Below are 20,725 nucleotides of genomic sequence, written 5' to 3' on the forward strand. Positions count from 1 at the left end.
ATTTTGAACCTTGCACTGATAAAAATGAATGTGAAAGTTACAAGGGTTTTTATTATGTAAGTTTTACAACAAAATTGAATCAACCTTGATAGGAATGTGTAAGTTTGAATTTAACATTTAATGTCTGTTAATAATACAGTAAACTGTCTGTTTAATCTGTCAAGGGTACATATACATACATTCTAGTGCAACTACATTCACCAAGGCCACCCAAACAAACTTTAATCAAACTTACAAAATCACGTTTCAGGTGCTAAGTAATACGGCAGTGATGAATTCTGGAGTTTAAATGGTTTCTTGTTCACTCCTGATCATACACACACATAAAAAAAGATGCTTTTAAAGGAAAAAAATGTAAACATTTGTGCAGATTCTTCGTTTACATACTTAATAATTGTGATTGGCTAATTTCTTTGAAAATGTGTCTGGAAGGCCTTTTGTCGGTGCAGTTGCACATAATACTTTTTAGTAAAAATACACAGGTGATTATTGAAATTTTTTTGAAAGAATCACCTGTGTATTTATACTAAAACAATTATTCGCCAAAGGTGAAATGAATATTGGAGAATATTTACCTTGCAGCTTGAAGACTCACGTCTCGGTAAATATTCCCCGATATTCACTTCGCCTTCGGCGAATAACTGTCAAATAATATGCCTACAATTTAGAGGCTTTGCAACTTACAATATGGAAGTAAAATTATACTATTTTGAGATCCACAGCGATAGTACAGTGAGCCTATATAGTTATCATAATATACTTATTATTTTAGAGCTTATGCAGCTACATGTAACTAGAAAACTTATATATAGATGTCTTTTGTGTGCAACGAATACAGACAAACTTAAAACTGTTCTGCAACACACTTATTCCTACATCTTATAGCAATAATAATTATGATTGCCACGCATGTTAGCAAATTAATGCTAAACAAACCATTACAAAACCCAAAACAAAATAAATTTTGAACCAAGTAAAATATATCATAACATGAAATTTGTCTTTTGTTAACCATTATATTGTGAATAAAATAAAAAAATAAAAAGACATAAAGGTGAGAATGTTCCACGATGTTCAAAAATAATTGAATAAAGTTCTGTCAATTTTATCTTGTGAAAAAAATATGGCTGCCACTTTTGTTTCCCCCCCCCCCCCCCCCGATCAATTCTTGCGCATCAATCTATTACATGCTTATCAGATTTAGTCAAGATCAAGTTATATATGTTATTTCATATTGTACAAAAGTACACAGACGTGCATTGATGGTTAAATGTGTATTTATAAGTAAAACCAAAACACACACAAAGCTAGATAGACTAGTCAAATGATCACAACTACCAAACATTGATAAGAAATGCTTCGATAAGATTTTAATTGATTTTGCCATTGATAATACTCTTCTCTTACTCACACTATACCATTCATACACACACATACATGTACATATCTACCCTGCATTCAGACCATCATTAAAGTGCTAGAATATCATCAGTATTGTGGCTATTTTCCTCTCTGCACATCTAACTCCCTTCTTGAAAATGCATATTTTTATAGCCCCATAAAGATATTTCTTTTCTGTTATCATCCCCTTGGGAGGTCACATATCTTATTTTCTACAACACTTGGTTAAAAAGCTCTGTTAAAACACTATATCTCAAACTATTCTTCAAATAAGAGGCCTCAAATCCCCTATCCATACACATTCATCTCTCCTAACTCAATTTTTTTGATTTTGCTTATAAATTATTTTCTATAAATTGAATCATACTTATTTCATTACAAATATTTCTCAGTACTTTTGATTAACTTAGTAAATGATTTTGAACTTTTTTGAAAAGCTATACATGCCAAACCCTTCCCATAATTACATATTATATAAATTTACCAAACCATGGGCACTTAACTAAAGTGCAGTAAACATTTAAAACTTTAACTTAAGCCACAGTAGGAGCACTGAATTGTAAAGTCCTTGCTGCTGTTCTGTAGCTTGCAATAAAATTCTTAGCTTGTTCTGTGACAAACTGCTGGTCTGGAGTCTTTCCACAAGCTACTTGTTCCCATGTTGTGTCCATCTGTGAACAGAAACAATAAAAAAGATAAGGTTGTGAACTTTAAGGGGAACAGGAATTTTGTACTTCTGCTAGCTGAGATGGGTTCCTATAAAGACTGCAATAATTGTAAATGTTATGCATAGCTTTAGTTTGCTGTAGCAAATTAAAGACTTGATTTCCTTTCTCACTAACAAATCAGGAAAAAAAAGATTTAAGGAGGCTCGAAACAGTAGGAACTTTAGTGTTTTGTCTATGAATGGATGTGATGAAATTTCCTATCTTTTCTCAAGTTTCGCCCTTTAAAGGAAATTCAAAAAACAGATGAAAAAGTTACCTTTTTTGCCGTTTTGCGAGCTGAAAAACGCAAGTACCAAAAGGTACCTTATTCTTTTATTTTAAGAATTTATTTTAATTTAATTTTTATTTTATTTCTAATTTTATTTTATTAAAAAAAAAATCACCGAGTTATGATTTTTAAAATGAAATGTTGTCATGGTAACGTCTTACAGCATTTTTTAATGTTCATTGTGATATTTGGTTAATGGTCTTTGGCTTTCTGGGTTTACTTGCTGCCATATTATAACCATTATTACATTTTCTTTAGTTCATAATTTTGAGTGTGAAGGCACAAGACACTTTCCAGCCTCCTTAAGCAGAGAAATAGCAGAGATTGAGCCCAACAGCTGTGAAATAAGACATAGGAGATGCAACTGGATAGGAAATGCAGTGTATATACTCAGGAAGGATGCCTGGCAAGAATGACTGTATGACAATACATTGGGATAGAAGCCAGCGTGGACAGTTGAGGAAGAATTAAACAAGTTGGTATGGATGAGCTGACTAAAGTGGTGGCACAGAGCAGTCTGGGTTGTGGTGAGTTGTGGAGACAAATAATGATAAGCTAGGCCTTATGCTCCTAATAGTGAAGTAATAAACAACAAATCAGGAACTGTTATATAACAAACTTACCCCTACTTGACATTTTCTTGGAGTTTCTTGGAACTGTAGAGGTCTCATTGGATTGTTCTTCTTTTTCTTCTACAAGTAAAAATGAAAAAAGCATATTTCAATTTCATATGAATTAAAATTAATTAACTCCTAGCACCCATTTTCTTAATCTCTGACCCTCAAAAAAATAAAGGCATTGGATAAAAATACAAAGAAATTGTGAATAAGACAAGATTTTCTTTGCATATATTAAAGTTTTGGTTTTAATGGTTGTGCAGTGCACATGGTCAACCCACTTTTAATAGTCTTCACTCCCAACTTTTCCAGCCACATTGACATTCTTGAGAATTAAGATAACTGCAAAAGTAAGAACTTACCAACATATCACTGTTAAGGTTGGTGCTGGGTGTCACAAAAGGGTTTTGTTTGCAGAAGACTTCACTTGGCTTGACAATTGTAGGATCTTGTGTTGGAGACATAAGCAGAGATGTTTGTGCAATGCCCGAGTCATCCTTCAAGAGAAAATAGACAATGCATTATTGTCTCTCCACCATTAATATGCATTATTAACATGTGTGGAAAGAGGTGCAGTATGAGAGTGCCTGCTTCTCACCATTAATTGTGAGTAAAGTTCCTAGTTGGGTCATTCCTGTGCTTTGAGGGATTTTTTCCGAGTTCAAGTTCAGTTTTCCTCTGTATGCTTAAATCTACTTTTAAATTTAAATTCCAATTTCATCACAGGATGAGGACCACAGGTTTGTTAGCCACTGGCTATTAAGTGCTAGGAGATGTAGAGCACAATTAAGAGAACCAATCTTAAAAACAGGAGGTGCTCTACTAGTGCTCTACAGCTCCCAGGGTGTATAACACAACTCGGAAATATAAACAGCTCTATTTTATATTGCTTTTGTAAAATATTTTTGCAAGATGTTTTTTGAGAGTATCGAGCTGCCCTTTGATATTACATGCATATGGTAGGCAGCCAATCGGCATGTATGTTAGTATCGAGCTGCCCTTTGATATGACATGGTAGCCAACCAATCAGCATGTATGTTAGTATTGAGCTGTCCTTAGATATAACATGCATATGGTAGCCAGCCAATCAGCATGTATGTTAGTATAAGCCTTTTCACAGTTTAAGAATCGATTCCACAGCGCATGCGATTTTATCCCGAATTTCTACATTCTTTTGTCTAAACCTTCTTTTGTTCTTAATTAAACAAAAGAAGGTGAGAAATTCGGGATAAAATCGCATGCGCAGTGGAATCGATTCTTAAACTATGAAAAGGCTTATTGAGCTGCCCTTAGATACAACATGGTAGCCAGCCAATCAGCATGTATGTTAGTAGGAATCTCAAGTATTTATCCATCCAATTGATGCATGCATCATATTTTAAATAATTTTATGATATAATACACAAAGGAATAGTACTACACAGCAAATATCAATAAAGCTCACCATGATGTCTGTTTTGCCAGACATAGTGTTTGTAACATTTGTTGTACTGTCTTCATCCACAGAAGAAAGTTCCTCTCTAATACTGAACAGTGCTGGTATAACAAGATCCACATTTTCATCTTCTATTCTCTTGCAGAGAGACATGCGTGCTTTAGTTACTGGTTCCTTGCTGGCTGAACATGTTATTGAAACTCCACTTTCCTCAGCTTCCTTCTTGATTATTTCACTGAAATCTTCATCAAAATGGGCCGGGGTCTGTAAAAAAATTATTATAGTAGAGGTCACTGTCAGCATTCAGACCTGTAGTTACTAATTAAAAAATTAATAAATAATTAATGACCTTAGAACAATACAAAATCACTACTAGCACTGTGAAGGCATCTGTAAATCCTGATATATTGCATAAGGTTGACTTTGAAATATCTCGACCAAATTACATTTAATGTTAAAAATTTTAATCTCAAAAAGCATTAATCTAGACATTTTTTAAGTAGTATACATGTACAATATTCATTTGAGACCTGTATGAGGTTTAAAACAGCTTGCTGTTTTAAACCTCATACAGACCTCCCGCTTATATTGTATATATTACATAAAAAGTCCATTAACGTACATGTGCCATCTTTGTTTCATTGAGGATTTTCAATGCATTTTTGAAAGGAGTTGGTGTCCTGGGAGACATATGCAGCCACGATCTTCTTACTCTTGGTGTACGGTAATTCTCGTCATTATTGTTTGTGTCACTTACAACTGGTGTATTAAGAGTGGTGGTAGTAGAGACTGGCATTGCCTTCTGCTCAGTTGGTGTCGATGTGATGATTTTGTTAGAGTTAGGGGAATTCAGGAACTGTGATGGTGAAAATGGCAAGGACTTTATTGGGGTGCAACCCTTTGGGCTGCTAAAAATGCATTCTTGTGAAGAAGTGACATTGGTAACTGTGGAACTGGCTGTTGATTCATTCAAGTCTGAAGCCTAAAAATCAAATTGAAAAACTATTAAACTCTTGTTTATATAAAATGAAATTGTAAGTGTTAATCATAAACTTGTGCTCAACAGTTGTGTTACAAAATAGATCTTTCCTGATTTTATATTGATTAACAATTTTATGTTATTAGAATTTTCCTTCTTTAATCTTAATGTATTAACAGCCTTACAGTCGGTTTCACATTACTTTACACCTTCGGAACTTCACAACTAAGTTCGTTATGAACTGTAGAACTTCACGTTGAAATTTGGATTTTGGCTTAGTATATGGAATTTGGAGTTCCTGAATGAATATCCCAAAGGAAATCCAGAAGCTCCTGGTTGAAAATCAAGTTCCTTTGCTGCAAAATAAGCCAATCAAGTTCTGAACTTTGGCAGGAAATTCAGAAGTTTATAACGGACTTTGTTTCGAAGTTGGTCGCAAATTTTGGAATTTCCGAACATAGTTCGGAACCCAAAGGTGTAAAGTAATGTGAAACTGACATAATAAATAATAAAACACAGGCGTTGCTTTGATTAAAAACTTTTCTATTGCTGGACATCCATATTCATTTATATGACTAGTGGTTACTACAGTTGGGACTGTGCTGAATACAACCGGTGAATAGAAGAAAACTTAAACACGGTTTAAAAACATTTGTAACAGTACTGATTTTTTTAACACTAATAATCTTTATCAGAGTGAAAGAGCAAATTAATAGTATTAACATTTTAAATGCAGTTTGATGTTGTCAAAAATGAATGATGCAACTACCTTTCTCTTTTTTCCTCTTCTTAGAATGGTAGGTGGTGTGCTGAATCGCGACTGTAACACTGGTGAAGTGATTGGAATCAGTGACCTGTAAGAATAATCTAGCATTAGCTACAGTACTAGCATTTACCAGGTGAGAATTGCAGTTCCAAGGTGAAAGCCAGTCTCAACTGTAATACCATTGATATCAAACAATGTCCGGCCAGGATTCAAACCTATCTGTTCAAATCTTTGACTTGCAACATTGAGCTGGAAATGTGGTATGACAGAGCTAAAAACTCATAGGCCATTGGGAGGACATAACCATGGGGCCATTATATTAATAGATGCCAAAAAAAGGACTACTCTTATTTAGAGAACTAATGTCGTTTCAAATCCTTTTCCAAAATATTTTTTTACCTGTAAGATACTTTCAATTTCCAGAAATAATTATACAGTTTAATATTGTTTGCCATCCAGCATCTGGAGCCTTCCCCAAGGTACATTTGGCTGAATTGATTTGTTTTCAAAGTGATATATCAGCACATGACTGTTTGAAGCAAATGGCCTATTTGGCCAGTCATGATTACTGGTGACTATATAATCAGCCCTTATTTTTATTCCTGTACATAAGTCAATGGCTTACCCATCTGAGTTGATTCCATCAATCGTATTTCCATCAAATCTGTACCCTGAAATGAAAACAAGCATAATAATTAATATAATTTATAGTCGTAAAATGAAAACTGAAATGTAGTTGTTAAATTCTTTACGTACCTCTTGCACCAGGTGATGTCAGTTTGGTGATGGTATTGCTCTTCACCATTCCTCCACCATTTTCAAAGGTGCTTAGGTCACCCCATGTTGAAGGATCTGAGTCCAATAAACTCTGCGACAATATAAAGCTGCTAAATGGAGAAACAATCCCAGGGTGTTGCTCACTTCCCTTATTTTTATGACCAGTTTGGTTTACAGACTGTTTGGGTCTGATGTTTGTTAAGGGATCTGTTGAGTTTTTAAGACCAACTTGCAACACATCTCTTGTAGCATGTCCATGTTCAACAACCACTGTAGTTGATGATGCAACTGACATGCCAACAGGAAGGTTGTTTAAGTTTTGCTGCAGTTCTGTGTCTCGGTAAGTAACTTCATGTTTTCTTCTCTCTGAATATAGTTCAAAGCAAGACAAAAAATTCTTTAAGACATGGCATAATGAAGATAACATGGCTTCAGGATAGCAAGACAAGAAGACATCATTGTTAGTTTTATTTAATGTTTTCATAAAGTCACCACTGACCAATAGATCTTTTCTGAATGCACTTAAGAGTGGCTGTCCGTAACGGTCGAGAATGGCGGGACAGCGAAGGAATTTTCAAATTTCTCATATTTTGTCAGAAGACAACCTTTGGTAAGCTCTTTTAAAAAATCCAGTTTAAAACTTCAAGCGCTTTTTTATTTTGGCGAATTTTACGAAAATCTAAAACTCGACTTCCGGTTCGCTCTGGACCGGTGTGAACAGCCCAAAATATTACCCATATTTAAGAAGGCCTCACTCGTTCAAAAATACTCCTAACGATCTGATACTTTTTCAACATTTTAACTAACTATCAGACTCCAAAAGGGATAAATAATATTTTTGGGAAAATATTTTGTTCTCGCTTTTTGGGATTTTTTTTCGATGGCATTTCAAGCAGCTACGACGCGAAGCAAATTTTAGCCTAAGTTGAATGCCCTAAATTATCACCTGGTATATATTTTATTTTCACTAATACTATATGATCTGAAAGCTTGTTTATTGTACTTCTTTTCCTGAAAGTATTAGCCTTGGAACGCAAATACTTCCTCGCGATTAATCGACTCTTCTATGTAGCATACGGCGGTCTAATTTCGGATTCAGAATCAAAGCGCCTGCTTTATAAATACTCAAAAACTTTCTTGGATCACCCAGAATGAACATTTTAATCGTAAACAACATTAGTTTGATGACTGTAAACTATACTCCAGCTATATATTATTGACTTATTCTTTTGTACTGGAATATTTTAGAGAGTAAGGACTTAAGCGTACGAATTCTAAGTTAGAAAAAAAACCTTTAGACCCCATCAAACGCAGGGTTTTTTTATTTTTCTCTTTTCTTTGTTTTTGTTGAATATACTTGCTCAAAATCCTCCCAAATTTCAATTAGTTCCACGTTATTCGTAGAAAAAACAAACTCATTTTTGTACTTTCTCAAAATTAATGGAATAAGTTAGAGGACACTATGATTGAATAAACAAACTGAATTAGTTGAGAAGCGTGGCACGTGAACGTCGATCACTTGTACCTTTCTTGAATTATATGAACTAAACAAACAACCTTTATGGTTTGTATTTTTTGTCTTTATCTCTTGTCAAAATTAATAATAACTAGTGACTAAAGTGCGTGCAGTTGCTTTCGTACTATTTCATTTAAGCCCCTTTCCCGATAACGTCACACATTTGATTCGCATCAACACTGCCTACTCTGTTTTTTATAAATCGTCCTTGTTTTAAGAGAAGTCAGTGGCTAACAAACCTGTTTCCTTTCTTATTCATTCGTCTAGAATGAACTGTTTGACAGGAACAATTGTATGGTTTCTATCAATTACGGCCGCAATCGTAAACTACATTCAAGGTATTTGGTGCTTTGCTCTTTTAGGGGAACAGGAACATGTAACTCTAGAGCCTCACAGAAAATCTGCAGCATTGTTACCTAGAGAGTTTTTAAGTCTGTCATTTTTCACCATTGGAACATATATCGTATTGGTCGTAAGTGACAGGGTGCTGTAGTTGGCAGGGCCGTAACCGGGGGGGGCACAGGGTGCACGTGCACCCCCACATAAAAGCTTAAGGTCCGCCGATTTTTTTATTCGATGTGCACCCTCCCTGTAAAAGTTCTGGTTACGGCCCTGGTTGGAAAGTCGAGATAGCTGCTTCTACAGTATTGTACTGGGAAAATTATCATCTTCCTCTATTGCGTTTGGGGAGATAGCAAGGTCTTCAGGGACGGTCTGGCCGAGTACTTGAAAAGACGCAAGCCGTCGGGACCTCGAGCACGTCTCATGACCTTTTCTACAAATTCTGGGTTTAACTTTCTTCCTAAGGTTTACTCAATGTTGAGCTTGTTGACCAAGTAGGTTCTCTGTTTTTTGATAAAGCGGTCAGACTTTTTATTTTCTTTGAGAGCCCAGCCTCTTCAGCAGATAAATCCGAGGTCCTCATATTACTAGACGAGAATTTTAGGGTCGGTAGAAACCCCAACCCCCTCTTCCAAGCTTTGTATTTGACGGCCTTAGCAAGATCAAATAGCGATTGTTTCTCAAGAGATTTCGACCATCTCTCAAGAGAAAAATGCTTTTCAAGAACAGAGAATCTTCGCACTCGCACGCAGCCGCCGCCAGAGCACCATACCTTCATTTAATTAAGAATGTAGTTTACTATTGCGGCTGTAATTGATAGAAACCATACAATTGTTCCTGTCAAAATGTTAAAAAAAAGAATAAGAAAAAGAAAAAAAAACCCGGCTGCTCAGCTCGACGATTAGCTTGCCTACTGAGCAGCTATTACCTGAATCTTGGCTATAAACATTAATGTTGTAAAGCATAATTTGATATATATATATATATATATATATATTTTATCAAACTCATAAACAATTCATGAGGAAAACACAATAGAAATCACGACCATGAAGGAGGTTTTATATCTGATATAGATTCGTCTTCATTTGCATAAACTTAAACTTGGATTTTCTTGGCCAGATTCACTTCAATTTTGAAAATTTTAGTGAAACACAAAGGAACTAACCTAGACGTTTGATAAGCAATCTACAGTATGAGTGGCCGTGTTGTATTCGATATACAATCACTCGGCTACGCCTCGTGTTTGTATATCGGATACAACACGGCCACTCATTCTGAAAAAAACGTCTGTCTGATGAGTGCGTAAGCACGAAACTCGGAGTTACAGTGAACATGTCTCGTCTTTAATCCAATCTTTACTATATATCTGTTGCTCTGCATCCCTACGCATCGAGCACTGTTTCACCAGTATAGACCACATTACATACTTTGTTATATATATATATATATATATACAGCCATTTGCAAAAATTATGGCCGTTTCAAATATAAATACAACTATATCGAAAGTATATCAGACAGGGCGGGATATCATTCTTGATATTTTTTTCCAGAAAGCCCTAATGATAGACAACTTGAAAAATATATAGTGGAAGATATCCCATAATACTTGATATGCTTTCGATATACTCGTATATGTATTGGAAGCGGCCATAGTTTTTGCAAATGGCTGTATATATATATATATATATATATATATAATATGTTATTATTATTGGTAAAAAGATACTTGTTGTTCCTGTCAAACAGTTTATTCTAGGCGAATGAATAGGAAAGGAAACAGGTTTGTTAGCCACTGACTTCTCTTAATGAAACAAGGACGATTTTTGGCTTTTTCATTTAGAATCAAGTTAAATCAATCAATTCTGAAACCCCATATAAAAACAAGCAAAAACAGCAACAAAAGAGAAGGGAAAAAAAGCAGAGTAGGCAGTGTTGATGCGGATCAAATGTGTGACGTTATCGGGAAAGGGGCTTAAATGAAATAGTACGAAAGCAACTGCACGCACTTTAGTCACTAGTTATTATTAATTTTGACAAGAGATAAAGACAAAAAATACAAACCATAAAGGTTGTTTGTTTAGTTCATATAATTCAAGAAAGGTACAAGTGATCGACGTTCACGTGCCACGCTTCTCAACTAATTCAGTTTGTTTATTCAATCATAATGTCCTCTAACTTATTCCATTAATTTTGAGAAAGTACAAAAATGAGTTTGTTTTTTCTACGAATAACGTGGAACTAATTGAAATTTGGGAGGATTTTGAGCAAGTATATTCAACAAAAACAAAGAAAAGAGAAAAATAAAAAAACCCTGCGTTTGATGGGGTCTAAAGGTTTTTTTTCTAACTTAGAATTCGTACGCTTAAGTCCTTACTCTCTAAAACATTCCAGTACAAAAGAATAAGTCAATAATATATAGCTGGAGTATAGTTTACAGTCATCAAACTAATGTTGTTTACGATTAAAATGTTCATTCTGGGTGATCCAAGAAAGTTTTTGAGTATTTATAAAGCAGGCGCTTTGATTCTGAATCCGAAATTAGACCGCCGTATGCTACATAGAAGAGTCGATTAATCGCGAGGACGTATTTGCGTTCCAAAGCTGATACTTTCAGGAAAAGAATTACAATAAACAAGCTTTCAGATCATATAGTTTTAGTGAAAATAAAATATATACCAGGTGATGATTTAGGGCATTCAACTTAGGCTAAAATTTGCTTCGCGTCGTAGCTGCTTGAAATGCCATCGAAAAAAAATCCCAAAAAGCGAGAAAAAAACATTTTCCCAAAAATATTATTTATCCCTTTTGGAGTCTGATAGTTAGTTAAAATGTTGAAAAAGTATCAGATCGATAGGAGTATTTTTGAACGAGTGAGGCCTTCTTAAATATGGGTAATATTTTGGGCTGTTCACACCGGTCCAGAGCGAACCGGAAGTCGAGTTTTAGATTTTCGTAAAATTCGCCAAAATAAAAAAGCGCTTGAAGTTTCAAACTGGATTTTTTAAAAGAGCTTACCAAAGGTTGTCTTCTGACAAAATATGAGAAATTTGAAAATTCCTTCGCTGTCCCGCCATTCTCGACCGTTACGGACAGCCACTCTTAAGGTGGGTCCCTAGAGCTTTTGGTAGTTCCAACAAATTAAATAGGAAATAGTAATCTTTGGTTAAATGCAGGATCACAGATTGATACCCAACATGCCAACCATGTTAAAGTTCATGAGTTTAGGAATTAAATTTTCGTGGAACTGATGACATATGAGGTTACCATAGTAACACTACATCAGCTATAATGAAGGTCATTCTTTTCTTTGAAAATTGACAACTCAGGTTTTCCACTGTGAGTGTTTTTACAACTTTCTGTAATGAGATTACATTACCTCACCTTTCATTCCACACAATGCCAAAGCATTTGGTACTACAGAATTTCAAATAATGGAAAATCTTGAATTTGCTGAATAAAACAAATTCCACAGTACCGAATTTCAAAATCTTTTGAAAACTGTTTAAACTTTATATGATAAAAAGAATATAGAATTTTGAAGAGATTTGGCCATCTAGTTTTTGAGTTGTTTCCGAAAAAAGATTACCCGTGTCAACGATATTTTTGTGGCGCCTGCAAAATATAAATTCTTCAAATTCTGGTTCAATCTGCGCATGCTTGTACACAACCTGGCGCACAAATGTACAAAAACTATATGGAGCTATGCAGCCACCTTAAGTGAAGTCCACAGATCTAGAACATGCAATGGTGTTGAGTTCATGAATACATTTCTTGTATTTCTCAAGTTCAATCTCAACTTGAAACCATTTTTTCATAGTCACTTAAGGTCTATTGAATATGACAATACATGGAAAGAAAATCTCTTATATACTGCAATAGAAGTATGTTGCAGCCAATAGAAACAATGTTTGAACACAATTTTTTTTCCAATTTGCTCTTAATTGTGAGTTACTCTATTACCTTTCTTGGCTGACAAAGGTCTTCCATGCCTAGGTTTTTCCGCCTAAAAAAGTCATAACCAGCGTTAACAGGATTCCTAATTTTTGAGCAAATTCCAAGATATCTTAGGAGATTTCTCTTGGAGATAATATTAGATAATAATCCAAATTTATTTACTCACACTATATCTGTTCTTTTTATAGTGATCAAAACCAAACGATTCAACTCGCCGTCTCATGGTAGAATTCCAGTGATTCTTGATGGCATTATCAGTTCTAAAATTGAAAAAAAAAGGTGATTATATTTTCGAAATCTTTTCATTAGATTGGAAATAATAAAATATGAGTAAAAATGTGAAAAAAACTCCAACTTTAAAGGGTTTTTAGATCCTTACAAAAAGATCTTCTACATATGCCAGCAGAGTTAAATTTTTTAAATCCTTTTTGTTTCAAGTACAAAAATATGTGCAGAGGGGTATATTTTTCCTTTAAGGGTAAGTATATACTTGTTAGATTAGTTTGTTGTGGATTGATGACTATGTAACATGGTAGTTTTGTTATAAAGGTGTTACTGTTACGGTACACACCTTCCAGGAATGACTTTGGCAATTTCAGCCCATTTATTGCCCAGTTTCTTATGTGCTTCATATATCATCCTGTCTTCTTCTTCTGTCCAGGCTGATTTCTTGATGTGAGGGTTGAGGTGGTTATGCCATCTACAAAAGCATACCCAAGATGGTGTTATTTAAAAAAAACCTTCAAAATTTATTGATAACCTGAAAATGGCATGGCTTAAAAGAACAGCCAGTCATCAGGCAATGTCCAGCCAGAATTGGAAATTGTCTGGTCAAATTTTTGCCTTGCCAATCATTTCGACTCGTAACTTATAATGTTGAGCCAAAACAAGGTATGACAGAGCTAAAACTAATTTGGCCAGTGGCATGGTCATGTCTGGCAAATATCTGACCATTGTTTTAAGCCTTGAACAACCAGTAGGCTAATCATAGTCAGGGCACAACTCCAGGTTTGGACTTTAGCTTGTTAGATTTTTCTGAGTGAGGAAAACCAAAGAAAACCCTCAAATCAAAGGACAATTGAACATGCAGAGGTCATTTGCAACAAACAGCCACATGCTGACATACAGTATTACTTTGATAACGAATCAATTCAGCCAAAAGTCCTTTGGGGAATGCTCTGCTGGATGGCAAACAAACATCAAATTGCTTTGTGTCTTAGCTTGAAAACCAAAGTATTTTATAATAAGAGAAAAGCAGTATTTTGAAAAAGGTTTTGGATGTGACATTAGCAATCCAGCAAGTTATTTAAATGAAGGAAGCCCAAATTTCTGCCATCCAGTAGTCACCTATGATTATTTCTTGCAAATGACTCATTGAGCCTGACCTTGAGGTGAGCTGTGCACTTCACCACAAAAATTGGCAAAAAAAGTAAGCTGCTAGAATGGGTTAAATAAAAACCCGTTAAAACTGGTTATTACCGAACTGGCTATACGACTAGTTCAGCTTCAACCCGTTACAACGGCTTCAGAATATACCAAAAGTCAGGTATTATACTTGGCGATGAATCCGCTACAGCGGGTTGACTTACCCGTTACAGCCGAACCCGCTATGACTGATTCAGTTTCAACCCGTTAAAGCCGCTTCAGAATATACTAAAAGTACAAGTATTATACTTGGCGATGAATCCGCTACAGCGGGTTGACTAACCGGCTACAGTCAAACCCGCTGCGACTGGTTCAGCTTCGACCATAACAACGGCTTCAGAATATACTAAAAGTGCAAGTATTATACTTGACGATGAATCCGCTACAATGGGTTGACTAACCCGCTACAGTCAAACCCACTACGACTGGTTCAGCTTCAACCTGTTGCAACTGCTTCAAGATATACTAAAAGTACAAGTATTATACTTGGTGATAAATCCACTACAACGAGTTGACTAACCCGTTACAGTCGAACCCGCTACGACTGGTTCAGCTTCAACCCATTAGAGCAGCTTCTGAATATACTAAAAGTAAAAGTACTATTACCTGCTATGACTGGTTCAGCTTCAACCGGTGAGAGCTCTTTCATAATAAAATAAAGAGTAAAAGTGTTGGTACAGGAATTTGAAATGAATTTATTACCAGAGATATCGACAAAGCTACTTTTACCGTGACACTCGCGCGTATGGTAAATATAGCAAAATGATGAAACATTTATTAATTAGTTTAATTCATTTTGTCATTACTAATGTTTTTGTTTGTGTTCATAATGAGATTTAGTAATTGGAAATGTCAAATAGTTAAAAAAGCTGGCTAAACTGGTTTCTTTTTTTTTCTTATTCCTTTCATTGTAACAAAAAAATATTTTTCAAATGATAAATAATACAGTGTTCTGAGTACAACTCAACAATGTAATGTAAATAACGATGTAACTATCAACATAATTATATCTGGGGACTATATATTCTGAAGCCGCTCTAAAGGGTTGAAGCTGAACCAGTCGTAGCGAATTCGACTGTAGTGGGTTAGTCAACCCATTGTAGCGGACTCATGGCCAAGTATAATACTTGTACTTTTAGTATATTCTGAAGCCGCTGTAATGGTTGAAGCTGAACCAGTCGTAGCGGGTTCGACTGTAGTGGGTTAGTCGACCCATTGTAGCGGATTCATCGCCAAGTATAATACTTGTACTTTTAGTATATTCTGAAGCCGCTGTAATGGTTGAAGCTGAACCAGTCGCAGCGGGTTTGGCTGTAACGGGTTAGTCAACCCGTTGTAGCAGATTCATTGCCAAGTATAATGCTAGTACTTTTAGTATATTCTGAAGCGGCTCTAAGGGGTTGTAACTGAATCAGTTGTAGCGGGTTCGGCTGTAACCAGGTGTAACGGGTTTATTCAACCTGTTCTAGCCGCTTACGGTTTTTATTGCCATTTTTAAACTCCTAACACTATGCCACCATTAATTCCCATTTATTATAGCCAATAAGGCAAAGACATCTATTTAGTCATCAGATAACAATAATGTATTATGAAATAACAAAAAACTAGCATTTTTATAGACCTTTCTCTACACTGTTTTCCAATTCTCCCATTCAGGTGTTGCGCAATAAGAGACCATTTCTTTGGACCATACTTAGCAACCAGTTCAACTACTTTCTCGTCCTCCTGTGAAACGATAAATAAATAAATATGATAAAATGATAGATAAAATGTGCGATTATTGGTCAAAAAACATCTTTGATTAAAGTAACAAACACTTTCACATCATTTTCCCACTTTTTAATTTGAATGTTCACAGGGAAATTAAAATTAAACAGTATTCATTGTTATTTTGTGTGCTTGTTATTTTATGAAAAAAATATATGACAGTTTTCCATGATTGATATGCTGATCATAACACCATGCATGGATGCTGAGAGAACAATCGAGAAGCTGTAAACCACTCGCTGTGTGTTGTGATTTTTCTCATGTTCACTAGGCACCCTGCATGTTTTGATCAAAGTATCAAACACAGGAAATAGTTGTCATAAACTATAAATCAGTGCACTCAAAAACAATTTCAGAGTGAGTATTACTGCTATTCCCAGTCACACGTGACCAAGTAGACCTTCATCACAAACAAAAAATTGAGTTTGGGTGTACATCAATCGAAAGGGTTTCTATTGGTTTCTACACCAGGGCTGGTGTTAATACTCACATAAACATGTGCAAAAACCGTTGCTCTTATCTCATGCTGTGAATCTCTCGGCTCCGAATCTCAATGGCTTGACTGCAAAGCTATCGGTATTGACTATGATTTGAGCTTCTTCAAGATCAGGTAAGTCAATACCTTTAGCTTTGCGTTTGAAATTTGGAGTCGGAATCCTTAGACATGTTTAACAAACCCTTTTGATTAAATTTGTTTTCCCCCCTCTCTTTGCAGATGTCAATCAAAAGTAATCCGTCAGTACCTAGGTCTTTTATATCTTTGACTGGTCAGTGGTTATGAAAGTAAAATAGGCGGTAAACCAGAAATCACTGGAGCATGTAATCGAGGCATACTTGTCACCAGTCTCACTCTTCTCACAAAAATTCAAGATGACAGACAATGATTGTTGTGATTCCGATTGCGTTGCAGTTTTCACAGCGTAGTTTAGCAACAAAGATTGGGTTAAAATTTATTTTAACGAACTTTAATCAAAATTTACAATTACTTTGGGAAGTGGCTAAGTAGGCGGCCGAATTAACAAGAGTAGACGGTGGAATCTGTCGGTTGCCAACTTCTATTGAAAAACCCTGTGTACCCCTTCTGCATTCTCTTGACACCATACTTTTGCTTACCTCTTTTGTCCATGGACCCTTAATTAGCTCAGGGTTAAGAACTTTTTGCCATCTCTGCTGGCACTGTGTATCAGTGCGATCAGGAAATTTATTTGCCAGATCTTTCCAATTACTTGGCCCATATTCACCAGCAAGGTCTTTCAGTTTGTCATCCTGAATGAAAAATATCATATTTTATCAGAAGATTGGTAAACTTTTTTTCATTTGGTAAATACTGCTGTATTTCATGACTTTTGACTCATTCGTATAGATTTAGCCTTGTTCTGTTTTTGAGCCCGACAATGAATTTGCAATTGAGTGTATGAAAATACAGGGAAAAACTCTTAAAGGAAGATCGTTAAACTAGTATAAATATTGTAAAGTCAGGTCTCTGAATTGGTCTAAGTCAGGGCACGTCTGATTCAAATATGCTAATGGCATTTTTTGTGCATCAAATGTTTTGCGTTATCTCGCACATCAACTAATACACGTAGTAGCAATATCGCTGAGTCAATAATTGACATATTCAAAGTGATCTTTACAATTTTTATTGGCTTGGAAATCAAAACAACTGAGGCAGACTGCAACTAATTGCTTAGAACAATCAACAAATTTACAGATCTAGAACAATAAAGTTCTAGATCTGGATTTGCATGAAGCAGAACAGATGGTAGTGAACAAACCAGGCTTTCAAGCTAATAATGCATATGGTTGGTGCGAGTTCCACTGTCCATTTAACTGGATTTGTCTCTTTGTTTTCGGCTTTCAATAATTACAATCTAATGTGGGAATAAATTTTGCATCAAGGTGAAAATGGAAAAGTGACTTAACAGAAAAATTTATGAAAAAAACTTTTAAACCCTTTGCAATATTATATAAAAAAACATTAATCTAAATTATGTCACTTTAAATTATAATTTTATTTACTTTTTTTACTACAAATTTTTCATATGAATAAGTACATACAGGACTTTCATACATCTTTTTTTTTTCTGTTAGAGAAAATGAGTTTTTTTTACCAGAAACCATAATACTATTTGAGAAAGTACTTCATGGAAACTATTTTTTTGTTAAATTTGACTGAATACCAAAGAGGTTATGAAAGATCAAATATTTTTGGGAAGATTTTGTATGTATCCATTGCTAAAGGCCATGGTGGCCTTGCAATGCTTACATCTTGTCAAGGATTTATTACTTTTATTCAAAATACTAAAACTCTTTTATTATCTAAATCAACCAAAACTTCATGATTTAAAAGGGGTTTCACTCCAAAAACATGGAATATCATATTTTTATAGAAATTATTGGCAGCTATTTATAAAAGTTGTGTAAAAAAAAATTATTATTTTGCGTACAATTGTCTTACTTTAGGGTTTTTGTTGTATTTTTAGTATTTTTTAGACTTAAAATTTGCATTCGAACCTTTTAGCCAATCACCTCGAATAACATGACAGTGCAGCATAAGCACTTAACCAAACATTATGCATGCATACCTTGATTTCAGCACGCCAATCTTTAGAGATATATATTTTTTAGAAAACCAATATTCAACATTTCTTTTAACGCTGGCAAGAGCTAATAGTTCACTTAAGCTATTCAGTAGCGTTTTAATGCATTTTGGTCAAAAAGGTGTAGAAATCCCGATAGAATCAAGGTAGATAATAGTATTGCTTGAGGACAACATCAACTAGAGGGTCAAGTTTCATGAATTAACATCAAATTTCCATTTTGTACATTTTGGCGATCAAATGTTTTTGTCCCTTTAAACCTCCCGTTTTCCAGGATTGAAGAACCAGATTTTTATTTCGACATTTTGAGGAACACTTGCGCATCTTAAAACACATCTCTAGCAATAATTTTGACTATGCGCATTTGTCTATATATAGTCATTTGACTCCTTTTAACGGACATTCGAGATTCAAATATGAATCCTAGAAGCTTACGCAAATACGGCTTGATTCATGCCAGGCCAAAAACTAAAATGAACATCCCCTGTAGCTTGGAACCTTCGATCAAAGATTCGAATCACCAAAATATTAGTCGGAATGAGAAACTGTCTTTCAAAAGACCAAATACACATTTTGTTTCGGTTAAAAAGATGTAATAAGGTCCATCTCGTCGTTATGCTTCGCTGAGAGCTTAAACACAAAACAAACCCATGAAAAAAAATTTTCAAACTGCACTTCATAAGCTTACAAAGTGAAACATAGAAAAGAATGACCAAGGAAAGACCAATATTTCTGAGAAAAATCGAAAAAAGAGACTTGGAAAATAAATGATTATTTTTTGGGAATTAATAAACAAGTAAGCTTAAGTTATTAACGGTGTGGCTAAAGCGCTTCGCTATCATAACTTTACCTCGTCCTTCGTCCATCGACCCTTATTAATTTTCTTCTTTTTGCGATAACTTCTCTGAGCTCCGCTGTCCTCTTCATCATCGTTAACTTTATAGCTGTAGTCACTAGTTTTAGAGTAGAAAGGATAAAATAAGAGCTGAGCTTTTGGAGCAAAGGGTTTTTATTGATCCTTTGCTGTAGGAACGTAACGTTCGGATTTGCTTGCACGGTACCAATTGGCATCTATTCAAAGACCGCAAGACCATCAATTTACCAGCGATTTTAACACCATTTTGGTGACTTACTTGGAAGCGATTGATTCTGCAGCTTGAAGCAAAAGCAACATCTCGTCGAGATGAGGCGATTTTCATTCTAAAGGGTCCCTGGTTTTACAATGGGGTGGCATACTACAAAACGACCCGTGTTTGTGAAGCAAAATCCAGACGCGACGCACCACAAGCACAGAGAGATTTGCACGTGTTAGCACACGTAAAGATTCCCCGGATGTTCATTTACAGTCCAAAAGCACAGCTATGCCGTCTACGAAAAATCACAATAATGCACTTTGGATCCAAATCTACTTTATTTAAACCCTAAGGTGACCACTAAGGCATAATCGAGTTAAGAAAATGCCATTAAGACTGATTTGAGTGAGTTTTCCTTACCCCACATACCCACGTCCATCCATATTTGGCCGAGCGCGCTTAGCTTGGTAACTAGAATTACTGTGTGCTTTTCGCGAGGTCATAAATAAATATTTTCTGTCAATTATTTCAAGCGACTTTTACTAATTAATTTTTAAGTATTTCTACAGTAAAACTAGGTCGTAAAAAGCTCCAAATAGGAGTCTAAAGAGCCTATAAGTTCGTAAAAATTTAAAACAATATTGAAAATTGTACCCCCGTCGTGTCGATTTCTATCCCTCGCACGGCACAAACAAATACAACATTACTGAGCTGAGCGATCTTTGATAATCCAGAGATTTTTGGACTATAGAAGTACTAGCTACTAATTTGAGAACTAGAAAATACTTCAGGAATATGTAGTAAGAAATCAGAAGGCTAGTATTGTATGGAAATTCAAGGATCACTTTGGACAAAAATGGCGGGGAAGGGTGACGAATGAAGAAAATCGCGCAATCCTTACCAACCAACTTTACCAAACTAAACACGATCAAAGTCCTTTTTTCACCTTCATGGACTTCAAAAACTTCTTTCTTACCTGTAGTAATAAGAGGATGCCATCTCGGAGGGTTTTATGGGGAAGATTTAGAGAGCAAAATCTCTAAAAGCGCGCAAACTGCTCATCGGACCCAG

At 35.3% G+C, this 20,725-nt stretch overlaps 1 protein-coding gene across 2 annotated transcripts; it reads right to left on the minus strand.

Annotated features, from left to right (window-relative positions):
• Nucleotides 1–1,344: 1,344 nt before the first annotated feature.
• On the minus strand, nt 1,345–20,725 carry LOC116303568 (myb-related protein A). Of its 2 annotated transcripts, none has more exons than XM_031713135.1 (15): nt 20,631–20,725; nt 19,432–19,534; nt 17,095–17,247; nt 15,836–15,939; nt 13,361–13,489; nt 12,956–13,049; nt 12,796–12,838; nt 6,951–7,337; nt 6,820–6,865; nt 6,198–6,282; nt 5,072–5,431; nt 4,459–4,713; nt 3,377–3,511; nt 3,021–3,089; nt 1,345–2,072 (listed from the first exon to the last, which is right to left on the minus strand). In XM_031713135.1, exons 1-15 carry the CDS (start codon nt 20,651–20,653, stop codon nt 1,935–1,937), a joined length of 2,124 nt encoding a protein of 707 aa, XP_031568995.1. In that variant the 5' UTR covers nt 20,654–20,725; the 3' UTR covers nt 1,345–1,934. The 2 variants fall into 2 exon arrangements, with proteins under 2 accessions (XP_031568995.1, XP_031568994.1); XM_031713134.2 differs by lacking the exon at nt 20,631–20,725 and adding an exon at nt 19,715–19,877.

Source organism: Actinia tenebrosa, unplaced genomic scaffold (genome assembly GCF_029948245.1).
Source record: "Actinia tenebrosa isolate PJP-AT-01 unplaced genomic scaffold, QUT_ActTen_1.0 PGA_scaffold7__59_contigs__length_16204524, whole genome shotgun sequence".
Classification (NCBI taxonomy): domain Eukaryota; kingdom Metazoa; phylum Cnidaria; class Anthozoa; order Actiniaria; family Actiniidae; genus Actinia; species Actinia tenebrosa.

Excerpts from the sequence above, each read along its gene's own strand:
- LOC116303568 (XM_031713134.2), bottom strand. The coding sequence starts at position 19,755 with ATGTTGCTTTTGCTTCAAGCTGCAGAATCAATCGCTTCCAA. Across the intron at positions 6,866-6,950 it reads GACATCACCTGGTGCAAGAG|GGTACAGATTTGATGGAAAT; the intron begins GTACGTAAAGAA and ends TTTTCATTTCAG. Across the intron at positions 6,283-6,819 it reads GATGGAATCAACTCAGATGG|GTCACTGATTCCAATCACTT; the intron begins GTAAGCCATTGA and ends TTATTCTTACAG.